We start from the raw sequence: 17,243 nt of genomic DNA on the forward strand, positions 1-17,243 counted from the left end.
CTACTCTCTCTCTTTCTCTCTCTGCCTTTTTCTGTCTCTATTCCCTCAACTCCCCTCCCCATTCCCTGAATAAACTCTATTCTATACTACACCATCGAGTGGCTGGTCCCTGAGGGGAAAGAGATGCCTCAGCATGGACTTGCAGTGGCATCCCTTCCACATACCTGACTGCACACCCACCAAACATATTCCTCCTCTCCTTACCTTTTTATAAAACACAACACCAGGTGTTGTGATATAGGGCTGCTCTAGCAGAAGCAGACATTTTCTTTGTGATGTTTGGAATTCTGGGGACTTTTTAGAGGATATATAAATGCTAAAGCCCTGACAGGTGGGTTGTTGGTTGATTGCTGTTGGTTATGGTTTGTTAAGTAGAAACAACAAGAAGAAATTAGATATCCTGACAGCAAAGATCAAACTTGCCCCAAGGGACTTGACACCCCTAATCATCAGGAAGCAGTCTAAGGATGACATCACCTCTTTCCCTTCTATCCTTTTCTCTCTCCTATCTAGTTTTTAGGGAGTTGAAGGGTGGAAGAAAAAAGAACCCACGAAGTCGCCCAAGTGAAGCTAGCATTTTTTGACATTTTATTAACAAACGATAAAGAATGACAGGAAATTATTTGGTGTCATATACTTTTCAAAAGCAGTAAGAAAGTAGCTTCATTTTTAATAAGGCCCACATTAAAAAAAATACATTAGAAGTTTACAAAAAGTGAGTGCCTACTAAACAGAAACACAAAATCAAAAGTCGTAGTATCTTCAAGCAAATTCTACTCAAATTAGAGGTTTCTGCTCTTCAGAGAAAACTTTTGTTCATTTATTTATCTATTTATTTATTTACTTAGTGGTGCAAACTCTGTCACTTAAACCTCACCCCAGCCTTAGGAGAAATTTTCTTAACTTGGGCTTGTTCACAAGCCCTCCCTCCGCATGACGGCCATCTTGTCTGGTCCCTTCTTCAGTGGAAAAACAGGAGTGTGAACACAGAATCACAGGACACTTGTGACTGGTTGGGTGCAGCCTGAGACCCGTTATGTGAGTTGTTCAAGCCAGGGTGGGCTGTTAATGAACCCCAAGGGGACCAGGAAGTTAAGAGGATCAAAACAGTGGGCTGCTCTCCTCTTCCTCCAGATGTGTGCCCGAGAGATCGCCTCCACAGGCAGAAAAATTCTGTGAGGAAAAGCTCCGTGAGAAGGGAGCCCAGTTGCCTAGGAAACGGTACAGTACTTCCAGTTGTAGACTTCTAAATGCAGCTTTTGACAATAAATCACCTGGTAAGGGAGAAAAAAATACATGATTTAATTCAAACAGTAGTGCTTTTTACATTCCCATGATAAAAGATTGACCTAACTATCAGGCCAGGCTTAACAATTCAGATGCCTGAGCACAAGAGCCCTGACAACTGGTGCTATTCAGAGGTGGAGTTCAGGGACACAGGAAGGAGACTCCTGTCTCAGTCTTTCTCTTTCCCATGAGCTCCCTGGTAAATTCTGTATTGGTCCTTTGCCTTCAGGATCTGCCTTCTGATGCTCAAAGATACTGGGCCTCATGTTTGCTCTGGAGACATACCGGTCCTCCTAAATAATCTGCCCCTCTATACGTGAGCAGGTGACAGCTGGGCGGAGATGCTGAGAGAGTTCAGTGTCATATAAACTCTTTAAAATAAAATACCTACGGATTGGGTATCATATGCTAAATGCTTGTCAGAATCTGTAATGTACTTTTAAGTCTTCGGGAGCTCACCACTGTCTGTGAGAAGCATTTGCCACCCCACCCAAGCAGTAACAAACTGTCAAATTCTTCACAGCACGGGCATACCTGCTTACTTTCAGCTCAGGTTTCTGATCATGGTCATGTACTTGTCGGGCTCTGCAGCGCTCATCACTGTAGTATATATTGTGTAGCTGAAATAACAAGACAAATTCTTCTATGAGTCACCTTTGCAAATATGATGCTCTCCACATCTCCTGGGACACAGGACAAGGATGCAGGATAAGGATGCAAAGAGGCAGAATGTTTAAAACATAAACCAAGAGATCTAAGAGGTTTGTCTTCCTATTCTGAAACACCATTGAAAGCAGAATTGGACTTCTTAGTTCTGATTCCTCAAAGTTCACGCAAGTAGCAGTCAGTCCATTTGTGAAACTACCTCTAGCAGGACCGCTGCCTGTTCTTTGCTTGAAAGCGGCCCCTCCCAACTTCTTGCACAGTTGCCCTTCAGAGCAAACTAAGCTTCCTTTGCCTTCCCCTTAGAAGAGTATGTGAGGAAGATCTCCAGGCCAGAGAAACCCTAGCTCACAGATCGCCACAGTCAATACCACAGGCTAAAAGAGGGAGGAATAATAACTACTAATATCAGCAATAATATAAAAAACAATACTAAAAAAAAAAAAACCTTTTTTATTGTTTTGTTTTTGAGACAGGGTTTCTCTGTGTAGCCCTGTCCTGGCTGTCCTGGAACTCACTCTGTAGACAAGGCTGGCTTCAGACTCACAGAGATCCACCTGGCTAACAGTATTTCTAAAAACCAAAAGAACAGATACGTAAAAAAGAGAAATATCACAGTGAGCTGTTAGCAGGAGGAAGAGGAGCTTAAGAGTGGAGAGCAGAAACTAAGGTGACAAACATTTAGTCCTTACAGGAACTCGTGAGGACTGTCCCCATGCAGACTGAGGGGCAAACATGTCACCACCCACCGTCTTCCACCACTATCCCTGTGCACATTATTTAAATCATGCTTTTTATTTTTAAAAAATTTGGATGCCAAAGACAACCAGGCATAATGATGCCTAGGTGAAATGGAATAATCCTTTTAACTGGAGCCTAAAAAAGTCCCAGATGTTTTAATCACCTTGAGAAGAGGGAGTTTATTTGTGTTTTTTCCACAGAATGCAGAATCCATAATCTAGATCCCAGAAAGACTGGTCCAACTGGCCCTGCCTCTCTCGAACACAAAGATTCGACAAGAAGAAGAAGGAGAAAGAGAAGGAGAAGGAGAAGAAGGAGAAGGAGAGAGTACTGCAAGACATTCGAGTCTTATGCGGTCTGCAGACCCCCTCACCCCCACCCAGAGTGCTCAGGCGGGGGTGGGGGGGGAGTGCAGCACTCAGTCCAGAAGAGATGGCTGCTGCTTTAGACCCATAGCCGCCTGACCTTTTCTTTTTCATTTGTAATGACCGTAAAGGTCTGATGCCATTTTTGAGAATACACATGCATTCAGATTCTGCACTTCCTTGTGTCATGTTTGTTTTGACGTTCGCTGAATTTTTTGCCCACTTGGCCAGAACTCTACTTCTCCCGCGGACTGAGGGATCTCCGCAACAATCCCAGTCCGTGGCACACTACCCAGGTTACCCCATCTTCTTGGCTTTAGTTTGTTTTTCTTGAATTCCTTGCCTGATTGTGGCATGTTTACTTGCCCCTCCTCCTCCTCAAACTAGAACATCTTTTTCCTTTGCTTTGCTCACTATGATCTCCCTCAGTGATATCTCCCCCACCCACCCTATATCCCACTCCACCCCCATTTCCCCATAACCGACCTCTCCTCCCCACCCCCCCGCCCCCAGGCCAGGCTGTGTGTGAGGTCGTATCAAGGTAACTGAAAGGCAGGCTAAAGCCTGGCAGCCCGCCTTCATTTTGCTTTGGATCACTGCTGTCCACTGCTCCCCTCTGCACAAAGACACGTTCATCTGTCAGGGAGTGCTCATCTAGAAACTGATGCTTACTAAACTACAACTCGTTTCAAGGTTTAACTCTGCAGAACCAAGCCAGGCAGTGGTGGCACATGCCTTTAATCCCAGCACTTGGGAGGCAGAGGCAGGCAGATTTCTGAGTTCGAGGTCAGCCTGGTCAAGAGTGAGTTCCAGGACAGCCAGGACTATACAGAGAAACCCTGCCTCAAAAAAACAAAAAAACCCTGCAGAACCAGAATGGGGACAGTGAGCAGCCAGACCACGCCCTCACCAGGAGGAGCTACTCTGGATATCGGACTCCATTCTTCCTCTATTTAAATTTAGCTGCCCACAGTGCTTTGAAGACCAGCTCTAACTCACAGAGTCCTTCCCCGCATGCCTATTGAAACTACTCTCTCTGCTTTCCCTCCGTGCTTTAACTGGCATGTAGGACAGGTGGCTGGGCTAGCTTTTGGAAGCTGCTAGTGCTAGGGTTTTTGGTCTGAAACTCAGGTTACCTGGCCACAGTAACATTTGTCCTGGTGAAAGTGAAGGGATATGCTGAGCATGTAACTTACTTGTTATAAACAGGAAACACGGATAAAACCTGCAGAGGAAAAAAAAACCAATGAAGATATTAAAAGATAGAAGAAACGCAATAGAGTAGGTATAAGAATATAACCACTGGCCCTGTGAGATGGCTCAGCAGGTAAAGGAGCTTGCTGCCAAGTCTGCCAAGCCTAAAGATCTGGAACCCACATGGTAGGAAGAGAAAACCAACTCCCACAAATTATTCTTTGACTTCCTTGAGAATGGTGTACAATGAACACATGCACACTCATACACATACCACACACACACACACACACACACACAGCACACATACCACACACACACACACACACACACACAGCACACATACCACGTACACACACACACTTTATATATATATATAAAAGAAGAATATTGCCAGGATAATTCAGCCCCTGTCCTTTCTTTTTAAAACAATGAACATATTAAAGCTATGCTTATTTCTCTCAATATGAAGACAAACTTGGGTGAAGGCAGATACTCTAACCTACACAGAGCAAATTCAGAAGACATCGTGTGGCTTTTAAAAATGTTTTCCATATTTGCCACAACCTTTTCCTAATTTTAGAGGAAGTCTACACCCCAGAAAGATAAGCATTGAAAGAGTTACCTGGAAGAGGGTCTCCAGGCTGAGGTGAGCTTGACCCGTGGCATTTAAGGCTTTGATGGCTGGTGTCCTGGAAAAACAATGGGCAACAGTCCCTAGATGCTTCTGCAAACCCTGAGTCTCAGCAGATGTCATTTTGAGAGGCTCAGGGCAAGGCCCAGACTCTCCTCAAAACAGATTCCAGCTCCCAAGCTTCCTCCCTGTGTCTGCTGGGTCCCACTGTAGTGGGGTTCATTCCGCTGGACGTCCTCAACCCAATGCTCAAGAAAACTGGGGCAGTTGCTGCAGAAATCAACCATTGCCAAACATGTGGGGCAGCAGAGATGAGTGAGGCATCCTTACTTCCAGTAACCAGATGACTCATAGGGTTTCTACATTAGAAAGGGTGATGCAAGCCCTTGTATTAGCAGACTAATTGACTAATTGGTTTGTGGAAAATGATTTCCTTCCAAATAGAGCCTTACAACAGAAGTCCATTAGTGAGCCCCTCCCTTGTACTGTAGGTAGCTGAGCAAAGGCCCTGGTGGCCCCACGGAGTCATTGGTGGGGTTCATGATAGGATCCAGTGTTCCTTGACCCTCATTCCTCCAGCCAATGCCACCTAGTAAGATGTCCTCCCCACTGCTCCTCCACACCCCATCCAGGCCCTGGGGAGACAGCACCTGGAGGCCTCTCCTTTCTCTGTTGTAGGAAGGGGACAGTCTCCTGACCATGAGAAACACTGGATGTCTATGTGTAGGGCTTGGTATCATGCCCCCGATCCTTGTACCTGGGAGGCCGAGGCAGGAGGATTTTGAGGGTAGCCTAGACTTTAAAGTGGGTTCCACACTAGCATAGTAAGGATCTGTCTCCATGAAACAGAACAAAACCCCAAAAAGAATCTACCTCCGGTCATCCCTCTTGGGTACAGGTTTCCAATGGTCATAATTTGTCTCAACTCGGAACCACCTGCAGAAGAGTACATTAACTTAATCTTATCCAGCCACATTCAGAAGAAATACTCAACATAAAAATAACTCCTATTTCAGCAAACAAAGACTTGATAAAAAGACTGTAATTCTACTCACTCTCCATTCAGAGGGTCAAGAGGCCAAATGTCCGCCGGGCCACCTCTGTCCCTGGTGATGACTACTCCCTCCTTGGGCGATGTGCCCCCAACGATATAATAAACATCAGCAATGAGGGGAGTCTTGGCCAGAGTGTAAACAGCTGCTTCAAAGCTTTCTGACTCACTCAGGGTCTAAACAAAAGAGACAAACCGGTATCGACAACTCCGTCCAAGGAAAAGGCCCATATTGCAGGACACACATTCTGAAGAGTAAGTAACCTCCTTATGCTAAGCCACGGCTGTAACCTGTAACTCCTCTAGCTCAATCCTGTGGTCATGGGGACTCCCAAGGGGAGAACAAAACAATAGTGACAAACTCCTAAGCTCTGGCTGAGGAATTTCCAACAGCAGCAGGGATTTCTCTAGATTAGCTTGTCAGCCAGTCCTACACTTGGCTCTCCTAGACTTGGTATGAGACAGACCACACCTTCCATCCGTTGGTTCTCCTATAGGCATGGTTTGAACATTAGTCTGTTCTAGGCTATGTGCTGGAGGGGAGCCAGGATCTCATTCTTGCTCTCAGGAAACTTTCCAATTGTTGGGCCCTATTTGGCCCTGGTTTGGACCTTGAGGGCAAACCCGAGCCTGGCTAGTTTTGTAAACTGTCTTATCTGCTTAAGCCTGCCTTTGCCTAGCTCCTGCTGACATAGAGTAACTTAGTTGGCTCCATCAATCACCTCGTACCCTTTGTCAACTTTCCCCTCCCCCTACATCATCTCACCTCAGCAAAAACTCCACCTCCTCTCTCAGCCCTTTATAAAGAAAAGATCGATACAATAAAACGAGTCCCTGCTTTGACAGACTCCCAGCTCAGGGTGGTTATTCTCTGGAATGCAGGAGATCCGAGCCGGGATGAGATACTCATCATCCCGTTCAGCCCCTAGAGGCTCAGCTGAACCGGTTCTCTCTCTCTCCTGGTTCTGCCCTTAGAGAGCCCAGCATCTAATAACACAAAGACAGTCACCAGGCAACAGTGACAGTAAAGAAGGAAACCACAGCAGGCAACCCATCTGGAGCCCAAGAGCTCAAGGACCAAGAGACAAACAGGAGTCCCATTGTGAGAGCGGCTGCAGGCTGCAGAGTGGTTATGGGACTGAGTTTCAGGCCAATGGACTCAACTGACAATGGCTTGGAAATGTGGCATTGTGACAAGGGAATGAAGGGACAAAGACGTGCAAAAGTCTGAGGGAGCAGGGAAGGGATCACTTTCCAACTCCCCGCTTTGTTTGGGCTCCTTCAATAAACTGAATTGCTGAGAACACCCTGCGGCAGGACCTTGCCACCCCCACCCCCCACCTCCATGACCACTCCTGGTCACTTTCTGAGAGGAATCCATTTTATAGTCACCATCCCATTAAGACACAGGGCTAGGAAAGGGACCAGATGGCAGGACAATTCAGAAGATAAGGTCACCAAAAGCTCTCTCACATGGCACATAAGCCACAAGACCCTGACAAGGGCATTGAGAGCTCCCCAGCCTGGTAGGTATTGCTGGAAAGATGAGATATCTTTATTACTCTCTCTACATTCCTTTCGAGTGGCCTCTCCGTCTCCACTCACCCCTCCCTTATCCCCTTTCTCTTCCTGTACAGCACCTGGGCGCCTCTGTACAAATCCGAGCTGAGCAATGCACAAATCACACCAGATTTTTGTCTATCGAAATAGTACAGAACTGGTTAAAACCTGCCCTGTTACTGGGCAGTACCCAGCTTTATTGCTGATGTTTACGATGGAAACACAGATGTATCTGGAAACTCTAAAATGCTTCTTCTAAGGGGGTAGGGGTCGTGTGAAGGAGGTGAAGCTGTGCAGCGTGGTCACTCTGTTTAGACAAGCTTGGGTCCCGGGTGGAGTCTGCGCTATAAGCTACTCACTTTGCGGATAAGCCAGCTGACGGGGGAGTGTCCCAGAGAAAGTGCTGCGATCATATTCTCCCACCACCAGCCTTTATCTGTGTGCATAAAGAAGCATCAATCAGCCCATGGTCCAAACACCATCCACATTAAAAATAGTCATCATTAATAAAATTTTTATGACATCTATTTACATACTTATCTTTACTGTGTATTTAGGTATGGGTGCACGCATGTCACAGCATGTACGTGGGTGTCAGAGTCAGTTTTCTTCTTCTACTATGTTGGTCCTGGGAAATCAAACTCGGGTTCTCAGACTTGGCTGCACCTGCCTTTATCTGCTGCGTCATCTAGCTGGCCCCCATTCACAAAATTTGTTTTCTTTCCAACATTATAAGCTAATGTGAAAGAAATTTTAGCTAATAAAGGGTAATTTTACTAGTATCCAGCTTTTGAAGGCCTGAATTTCTTCCTTAAAATTTATATATTTATTTAGTGTCGGTTGGAGACGAGGGGAGGTGTTATGTGCACGTGCCCATGTGCCACAGTCTATGTGGAGGTAAAAGGACAACTTGAGGAAGTTTGTTCTCTCTCCTTCTGTCTGGGTCCCAAGAATCCATATCATTAGGCTCGACAAGAAGTGCCTTTGCTGGATGAACCATCTCAGTGGCTCTAAGCCTGAGAGTCAACCAATCATAAAAACACAAGTGAATGTATATATTCATACAATGGCTATAGATATCTTCTAATACACAAAAGCATGCAGATATTCACTGATTTTTCTCTTTTCTCTTTCCTTTCTTTCTTCTTACTTTTTGAGATTGGATCTTCCTACGTAGTCCAAGGCAGACTTCTAAGGGGATACTCTTCTGCCTCAGCCTCCAGGTGTGGGATACAGACATGTGCCACCATGCTTAGCTCCCCTCAGGTTTTGAAAACAGAATCTTTTGTGTCTGATACAATAGTGATTATGCTAGATAAAGTCTAGAGTGATAGGTATCACTCTAGCAATAATTATCTCAGACAAGTTTACATTTTATTCCTTTCAAGGGAAGCTGCCCAACAGAGATTAGGGAGAATGTAGTGAACTTGTCCTTCTGGGTAGCTTATAGTTTTGGTTGTGAGCCTAGCCTTTAAGAGTTGAGTCATGCCGGGTGGTGGTGGCATATGCCTATAATCCCAGCACTTGGGAGGCAGAGGCAGGCGGATTTCTGAGTTCGAGGCCAGCCTGGTCTACAGAGTGAGTTCCAGGACAGCCAGGTCTACACAGAAAAACCCTGTCTCGAAAAACAAAACAAAACAAAAAAAATCCAAAAAAAAAAAACAAAAAAAACAAAAAAAAAAGAGTTGAGTCATCTCACCAGTCCTTTCTGACATATCTTTAAGCAAGTTTAAATATGACAGCATTTTATCAAATTTGTACATTACAGACTAACTCTGTTACTTTAAATTGTTCATGTTCCAATAGTCACTTTAACAAACATCTTAATTCACAAGACAATGGAATCAAAGTCTGTCAAAGCCTGTCATTTAAATAAACATATATATTTGCAGACATCATACTTAAAAACAAAACAACAACAAAAAACTACCTGCTAGCCTGGTCATGCTGTGGTCTAGATATGCTAGCTGAAGCTGGCTGAGACTGGCTGAGACTCAGATTCACTCATGACTGATGCTTGAAAAAAATGTTGAATAAATACACGGGGATAAAAAGTTGAATACTATGAATGAAACAGGGGAGAGGAAGAAGGAGGAGGAGGAGGAAAGGGAGGAGGAGAAGGAGGAAGAAGAGGAAGAGGAAGAGAAAGAGGAGGAGGAGGAAGAGGAGGAAGAGGAAGAAGAGAAGGAGGAGGAGGAAGAGGAAGAGGAGGAGGAGGAAGAGGAGGAAGAGGAAGAGGAGGAGGAGGAAGAGGAAGAGGAAGAGGAGGAGGAGGAAGAAGAAGAAGAGAAGGAGGGAGAAGAGGAGAAGGAGGAAGAGGAGGTAGAAGAGGAGGAGGAGGAAGAAGAGGAAGAGGAAGGAGAGAAGGAGGAGGAGGAAGAGGAAGGAGGGAAGGAGGAGGGAGAAGAGGAAGAGGAAGAGGAGAGTAAACCTATCCAAATGAGTCAATAACAGCATGATGCTGGTCAAGGGTCATCAGAAGAGGAATGTCATGTGAATGCTCTTTGTCCTTACCACCAAATTCCTAGGGACAGCTGCAAGAGGTTGCCTCTCTGGGCATTCCACATATTATGGAACTGAACAGTGTTGCCTTTTGGTTTGGGCAATGATGTGAAGTTGTTAGCTAACAGAACAACTTAACTAACTGGCCCAGGTCCCGGGAGATCAGCCTGAGAAAGCCCTTTTCCACTCATCAGCTACCACTTCACTTTGTAGCCTCAGTTTCCAGCCCTGTATCCTGCATGGTCTCTAGGATCAGCTTTGCCTACTTCAGTGAGAAAATGTTTGAGTACCTGCATGTTAAATCCAAGAGGTTCACAAATGTTGTTTATGGAAAGGAAAATGGATCTCTGGATGAATTCAATAGCTCCCCCCACCCCCACCCATGTTCTTCTGACTCTGTCTTAATCCAACACAGTCCTATCTCTACTGAGAGGCCAAAGTAAGGGTCAAAAACATAAACTAGGCCTAGGCATGGTGATGCTTCTGCAATCCCAGCATCCAGGAGGCTGAAACAAGAGGATCCTAGTGTTTTGGGGAAGGAGGCAGACAGAGAGGAGGGTGAGGGAGAGACCCAGACACAGGCAGACACATACAGGGACACACACATAGATGGAGGAGGGAGGAAGGAGGGACGAAGGAGAGAGAGAAGGAGAGGGCTAGAGATCTGTTCACTAAAACTTGCCTTTGGTTTCTTTTCTGCTTAAAAATCCAGATGCTCAGTCGGGCGTGGTGGCACATGCCTTTAATCCCAGCCCTCGGGAGGCAGAGGCAGAACGTCTGAGTTTGAGGCCAGCCTAGTTTACAGAGTGAGTTCCAGGACAGCCAGGACTATACAGAGAAACCCTGTCTCGAAAAACCAAAACCCAAAAAAAAAAAAAAAAAAAAAAATCCAGATCCTTGCTCACTATGGTCACGGCCTCCTCTACATCTCTGATTTCCCCCTGCCATAACTACACAGACTTTGTCTCATTTCTTCAGTGTACCAACAGTGACACCCTCGGTCTTTGAGGTACTTTCAGACCACAGAGATAAGAGATAATCTCTGGCCTCTGCAGACCCAGCCTGGTCAAGGGTCAGGGAAGCCCCCACCCCCACCAATGCCTCCGTGCCTTGCATCAGCTCTTCCTTCACTCCTGTGGTTCTAACCAGCACCCAAGATCACCCTCAGCACACACAGGCTACTTTCTGTCTCCTCAGAAAGTGGAAGTCCCTGGTGCTGGAAGGTTCCTTCCACAAATTCTGCTGGTTGAGCCAGTGAAGGAAGCACCCAGAAAACCTCCACAAGGATTTGGTTTGAAATGCTCAAGAGTTTTTCTTAATTACCTCGTTCATCACCAGAAATTGTAAACTTGTGTGGACTTTGACCTGTCCACAGTCCTACATAGCCCACAAAAGTAGTCCCCGTGAATGCAATCTGAAATTGGAAAAAAAAAAAAAAGGTATTACTTTACCATCCAACAGAATATATGCTGAAATCCCATCATTTCCCTATGCTCTGCTGAAGTTTTTGTTAGTTAGTGAGTGAATGAGTTAGTTAGTTGTTGAGACAGGGTTTTACTATGTAGGCCGGGTGGCCCAGAACTTGCTATGTAGGCCAAACTGGACTTGAACTCACAGAGATCTGCTTACCTCTGCCTCTTCTGAGTACTGGGATTAAAGTGTATCCATCATACCTAGCCTCCTGGATTTTTTTTTTTTTTAAGAGGTTGGAACATAACAGAATGAAACTCTGAAATAGCATTCTAGAACACAAGTTCTTAGCCAAATTGGGGGAAGTGTCCATGGACAGAATTCAGCAAATAAAATAGATGGATATCTATCTATCTATCTATCTATCTATCTATCTATCTATCTATCTATCTATCTATCTATCTATCTATTTTTTTCTTGGTTTTTCGAGACAGGGTTTCTCTGTATAGCCCTAGCTGTCCTAGAACTCACTCTGTAGACCAGGCTGGCCTCGAACTCACAGAGATCCACCTGCCTCTGCCTCCCAAGTGCTGGATTTAAAGGCATATGCCACCACCACCCAGCTTGGCTAATCAAGATTTTTATAATCTGAGAAATTAAATAAACCTAGATTAGTATTATTTTTATTTTTAAGACAGTGTTAAAGTTAGGTGTGGTGATGTGTGCCTTTAATCCCAACACTCTGCACCCAGGAGGCAGAGGAAGGCAGATCTCTGTGAGTTTGAGGCCAGTCTTATCTACAGAGTGAGTTTCAGAATAGCCAGGACTACACAGAGAAATCCTGCCTTACTAACAAAACCAAACCAAACTTAATCTTAAATTAACAACCTTGCTAGCAGGGTTTTTCAGATTCACTCCTCCTGGCTGTGAGGTAACTTAGGGTGAGGGAACTATGTGGAGGAAGGCTTTGATTTCTAAATGACCTTTCCCCTAGAGTTCTCAAGTGCCCCCTGGAAGGCTCCCATCTCCATCCCCAGGAGTTGCAATGGGAGTGCATTGACCCAGCGATTGAACAGGAGAGATGGCTCTGTGTTTAAAAGCATATACTGTTCTAACAAAGGACCAGAGTTCAAGTCCCACAAAAGCCTACAAAAGAGTTACAAAGAAACAACTTAAAAAACAAGCAAGCAAACAAACAAACATACAAAAAACACTACCACCACCACCAACAACAAAAACCCCACAAAGCTCTTTTAGAGGATGGAGATGGAGAGATGGCTCAGTGGTCAAGAGTATTTGCAGCTCTTCCAGAGGTCATGGGTTCAGTTCCAGCCCCTCATGGTGGCTTTCAACTCCAGTCCCACAGGATCTACCTCCCTCTTCTGGCCTCCCAGGACACCTTTACACACACATGTGGTGTGCCCACATACACTCAGTCTCACAGACATACACATAAAATAATAAACTAAAATAAAAACTAAAGCTTCTTTCAAATGCAACCGTAGGGGAAAACAAAAGAAACACAAAAAACTCACAATCCTCCTGTCAAGTCATTCTGGTGCTACACCTCAGTCCTGAGGGACACACCCTCACTCACTCACTCCCAAGGAGGAAGGAACAAGGCTCAGAAACCCAAACCACATTTTGCTTGCAATCGTCATTCAGAGAAGCTGTGAGGTGCCTTTCCTGGCAGTTCTGCATTTTATTTCTACATAAATATACTTCCCAATCAGCAATCCCAAGGCGGTCAACATAAACCCTTATCTCCTGATGCTTACAATCTAACCAAGGCTGAACGATGGCCCCTGGGATAAACCCAGCCGGGGCTGAAGGTTGAGGTCTGGTCTGCTTCACTCCTACCTGGTTTAGGGCACGTGAGTCTGGTAGGCCTGAGGTGTTCCTGCTACGCCATCTCTCCGGCCCTGTACAACCTGCTCTGAATTTAGCAAAAACATTTTCTCACTTAAGAGTCCTCTGGGCTGAAACAACACCCAGGCGTAAGCTGGATGGATTTGGGAACAGCCAGTCACCTAAGCACGGTAAACAAAGCCAGCGCACAGACTGTCCTCATGGGACCTCCAGCAGGAGCTAATGAAGCAACAACCATTGGCTAAACACTCATGGTGACCTCATCCAGTTCTTGAATTCTAAGAACATTCCCTCACTATAGAGCATAGAAAAGCCCAAAGTAGTAAACTAACATAACCACTCACCATTGCATAATGATATTTTAGCAGAGTTCCTCTAAGAATTGATTAGGGGTCTGCAGAGAAGGCAGCAGTTAAGAACACTTTGATCTTGCACAGGTCCAGGGTTTGGTTTTGGGAACCTACTCAAGGCAGCTCACAACCACTGTCACCCCAGTTCTGGGACCTGTACCCACTTCTGGCTTCTCCAGACTCCTGTATGCACATGGTCTCACACATTTACACATAAACTAAAAATAAATAAAAAAAATAAGTATTTTTTAAAAGAACTGATTATGTATTGTATTACCACTGTTGCTGCTTACAATTGTGCTTTTGAAGTGAACAAAAAAAAAATGTTGATAATGTCAAAGTAAGTGAACAAAATTGAGAAAGGAGAAACATCCATTAAATATATTAAATACTTCTTGAATCTTTTATGAGAGAAAGGTTTTCTCTATCAGCTGACCAAATGAGTATTCAGTAAATATGTTTCTATTATTTCTGAATCAACCTCAAAATGCAAAGAACAAAGAGAATATACTCCTTGTTGTTAAGGCCAAACCACTCCTCCCCATGCTCCTTCCTGTCGCACAGCAGCCGTGCACTCTGCACACTGCATCACCAGTGATCAACGGTGCTCTTTACATGTGTTCACTCACATGACCATAGCAAATATTAGGCCCCACGTGTGCCTGATGCCGTGGGGTCAAAAGAAGGCAACAAATCCTCTGCAACTGGAATTACGGATGGTTTTCAGGCACCATGAAGGTGCTGGAACTGAACCCAGGTCCTGTGTAAGAGCAGCCAATGTCCTTAGCGACCGCCACCCCAGGATTTTGCCACCGTTTATCCAGACCTACAACAAGCTTCACACAGAGGACTTCATTTAATCATAACAGCGATTTCCATGAAGCAAATGTTAACGTCTCTGAGCTGGAGCCTGTGGACCTGGATTGAGTAATTCTCAATGGAATTGGCAGAAGTGTGCGAACCCAGGACTACCCCACCTTAAAGCTGGGTGTCCCTCGCCACCGTGAACCCCTCTCTGTTCCAGAAGCCGCCTGAACAAGGAGAGCAGATTACACACAATCTTGCAAGACTGATCATGCACCCCAAACAACGTGCCTAAAGGAAACTGGCCTCCTTAAGTCCATGACTCTCGAAACAACTGACCGTTCCTCTTATGGGCACAACTGACATACACCTCACCCAGTTTTTTCACAGGAAGTTGATGGTTTGAGGATTATTTTTAATAGAGGGAAGGAGGGCCTGCATGAGCTGCGGTGCATGTATGGACAGCAGAGGTCAACTTCAATTTCAAGTGTCACATCTTGCCATCCACATTCCTTAAAGTAGGGTCTCTTATTCACCACTGTCTATGCCACACTACCTGGCCTCTCTCAGAGCTTCTCACTGAGTTACACGAGCAATGGAATCACAGATACCTGCTACTAAGTCCAGCTTTGCATGGTTTTGAGGATCCGAACTCTGGTCCTCACACAAGCACAGCAAGAACTTCATCCACTGAGCTGTTTGGCTCTTTCAGGGAAAAGCACCTACGTTAACAGGCCTTGCAAAGGGCTCCTATTCCATTGAGATGCCCTACCGATTTCTGCAGCTCGTTCGCATGATTGTTCCTGCCTTTGATCGCTGCATGTTGTGCGCATGGCTGTTCCTGCCCCTGATCTCTGTATCTTGTGCGCATGGCTGTTCTTGCCCCTGACTGATCTCTGCGTCTCGCGCGCAGGGCTGTACCTGCCCATTCTTTATAAACTGCACGTCCACTGTCAGCTTTCGTAAGGCATTTCCAAAAGGATAGTCCAGGTTCCGGCCATGGTAAATACGGCCTTGGGAGTCTTGGGCCACAATACTGGTGCAGAATCTGAGAAAAGGAAGAGCCCAACATGAATGAAGGCAACAAAAACAAAGACCGTGAGATTTCTGTCTTTAAAACAAACCCTCAAAGCATCAGGTTTTCTTGCTTATCACTGGCATAAGTGCCATAATATGCTCTTGTACAAGAATATGGAACTACAGTTCCAGCTGGAACACAACACATCTAAACCCTGTCATTGGCCTACAGGATGCTGATATGGACATACCAAAGGAGAGTTTCATCTCTGCCCCGCCCCCCATTTTCCCAGTGCATGCAGGGCATAGTTAGACCTCTGAACTCTGTTCATCCCTCTGCTTGCTGGTACATTACCAATTAACACGTTACTACATAACCCAATTATCTAGCCCAAGCTACCCTGTCCCCATTATGCATTGTTAGAGCAAACACACACACACACACACACACACACACACACACACGTAAAAATACTAATTAAAATAATTAAAAGAAACTCCAGGCCAGGCATAGTGACAGAAGCCTTTAAACCCAGAACTTGGGAAGCAGAGGCAGGTAGATATCTGTGAATTTGAGGCCAGTCTGGTCTACATAGACAGTTTCCAGGCCAGACAGGGCAATCCTGTCACAAAAATCAATCTTTTAAACCAACTTTTCTGTATTATCTGATTTTCTGTAATGATTCAAGATTACTTTAAAACATTTTTATTATTTTTTTAAATTTAATTATTTTTAAATTAATATTACATTTATAACTAGGGAAAACCAAGTATTATCTCACTGGTTTGTCTGAAGAAGAAAGCTCGGTGAGGTTTCAACTCTTATTCTGATCTTGACCTGAAAGGCTCCGGTAGGGCTGGGGACCCAGGTGAGTTGGTGAATGGTTAACATTTGTAGAAGTGTTCTCAAAGTTGATATTTTCTAAATGGTGGCAAGGTGACCACAATGTTGCCAAATCATTTTTGGGTATGCCCTGGGATTCACCATCTAGACTAGACTTGCCTCAGACCTAGAGATTTTCCTGCATCTTACTTCCAAGTACCAGAATCAAAGGCATGCACCACCATTCTGGCGTGCAGATCTTTCAATGTGACCTCTCCTGTAGACATGCAGGGGACAAGGGCATGCCTCTGCTTTGGGAGAGGTATGGAGGGCATGGGGACACTTGTGGTGAGCAGCCTTGGAACTCACCAGCTAGGGGACAGTCAGCAAGTGTCCCCTCAGAGGCTTGGTTTCCACATCATAGCAGAGACAACCTCACCTTCCCCACAGGGCTGTGCTCCTGGGCAGCCTGCGCCCGGGGCTCAGCAGTGCACAGTCAGCACTGACCCACACCCAGCCTTCAGGAGTGAGAACAGAGCATTTCCTATCTGAACCTGAGGGTGCTTTAAAAAGAAAAGGAGGCAATTGAAGAAACACCTTAATCTGAGACACAACATTCCAATAATTTTACAGGAATCGTTGCTTTAATCTGCCTGCACCAGAGATGCTCTCTGATTTGTTCATTCAGTAAGCCACAAAAGAGGACATGGTTGGAGGTGGGGAACAGGATGGTAAGTAAGGTTAACCGAGTCCCATTTGAGCACGGACTTTAGCTGAAGCTCCTTTCCCAGGGAAAGGCAATAAAAATAATGCTTCTTAGGAACTGCGCTCCTCCGATGCTGGGGAGTTGCCGCCACAGAACAGTTTGTTAATCCAAGGACATCCCCTCCCTCGTCTTTTTAAAACATCTTTTAAATTAATTAATTAGTTTTGGAGAGAGAGAGAGAGAGAGAGAGAGAGAGAGAGAGAGAGA

At 45.2% G+C, this 17,243-nt stretch overlaps 1 protein-coding gene across 1 annotated transcript in view; it reads right to left on the bottom strand.

Annotated features, from left to right (window-relative positions):
- Positions 1-565: 565 nt before the first annotated feature.
- Naaa (N-acylethanolamine acid amidase) overlaps positions 566-17,243 on the bottom strand; it is a 20,516-nt gene continuing 3,838 nt past the window's right edge. The window contains exons 3-11 of the mRNA XM_031391001.1: positions 15,352-15,478; positions 11,321-11,411; positions 7,855-7,931; positions 5,940-6,112; positions 5,758-5,820; positions 4,876-4,942; positions 4,253-4,281; positions 1,822-1,907; positions 566-1,274 (exon numbers count right to left, since the gene is read on the bottom strand). Of these exons, the coding sequence (XP_031246861.1) occupies positions 1,832-1,907; positions 4,253-4,281; positions 4,876-4,942; positions 5,758-5,820; positions 5,940-6,112; positions 7,855-7,931; positions 11,321-11,411; positions 15,352-15,478 (703 nt within the window). The 3' untranslated portion in view covers positions 566-1,274; positions 1,822-1,831. The remainder of the gene's footprint in view (positions 1,275-1,821; positions 1,908-4,252; positions 4,282-4,875; positions 4,943-5,757; positions 5,821-5,939; positions 6,113-7,854; positions 7,932-11,320; positions 11,412-15,351; positions 15,479-17,243) is intronic.

This window comes from Mastomys coucha, unplaced genomic scaffold, assembly GCF_008632895.1.
Source record: "Mastomys coucha isolate ucsf_1 unplaced genomic scaffold, UCSF_Mcou_1 pScaffold22, whole genome shotgun sequence".
NCBI lineage: Eukaryota > Metazoa > Chordata > Mammalia > Rodentia > Muridae > Mastomys > Mastomys coucha.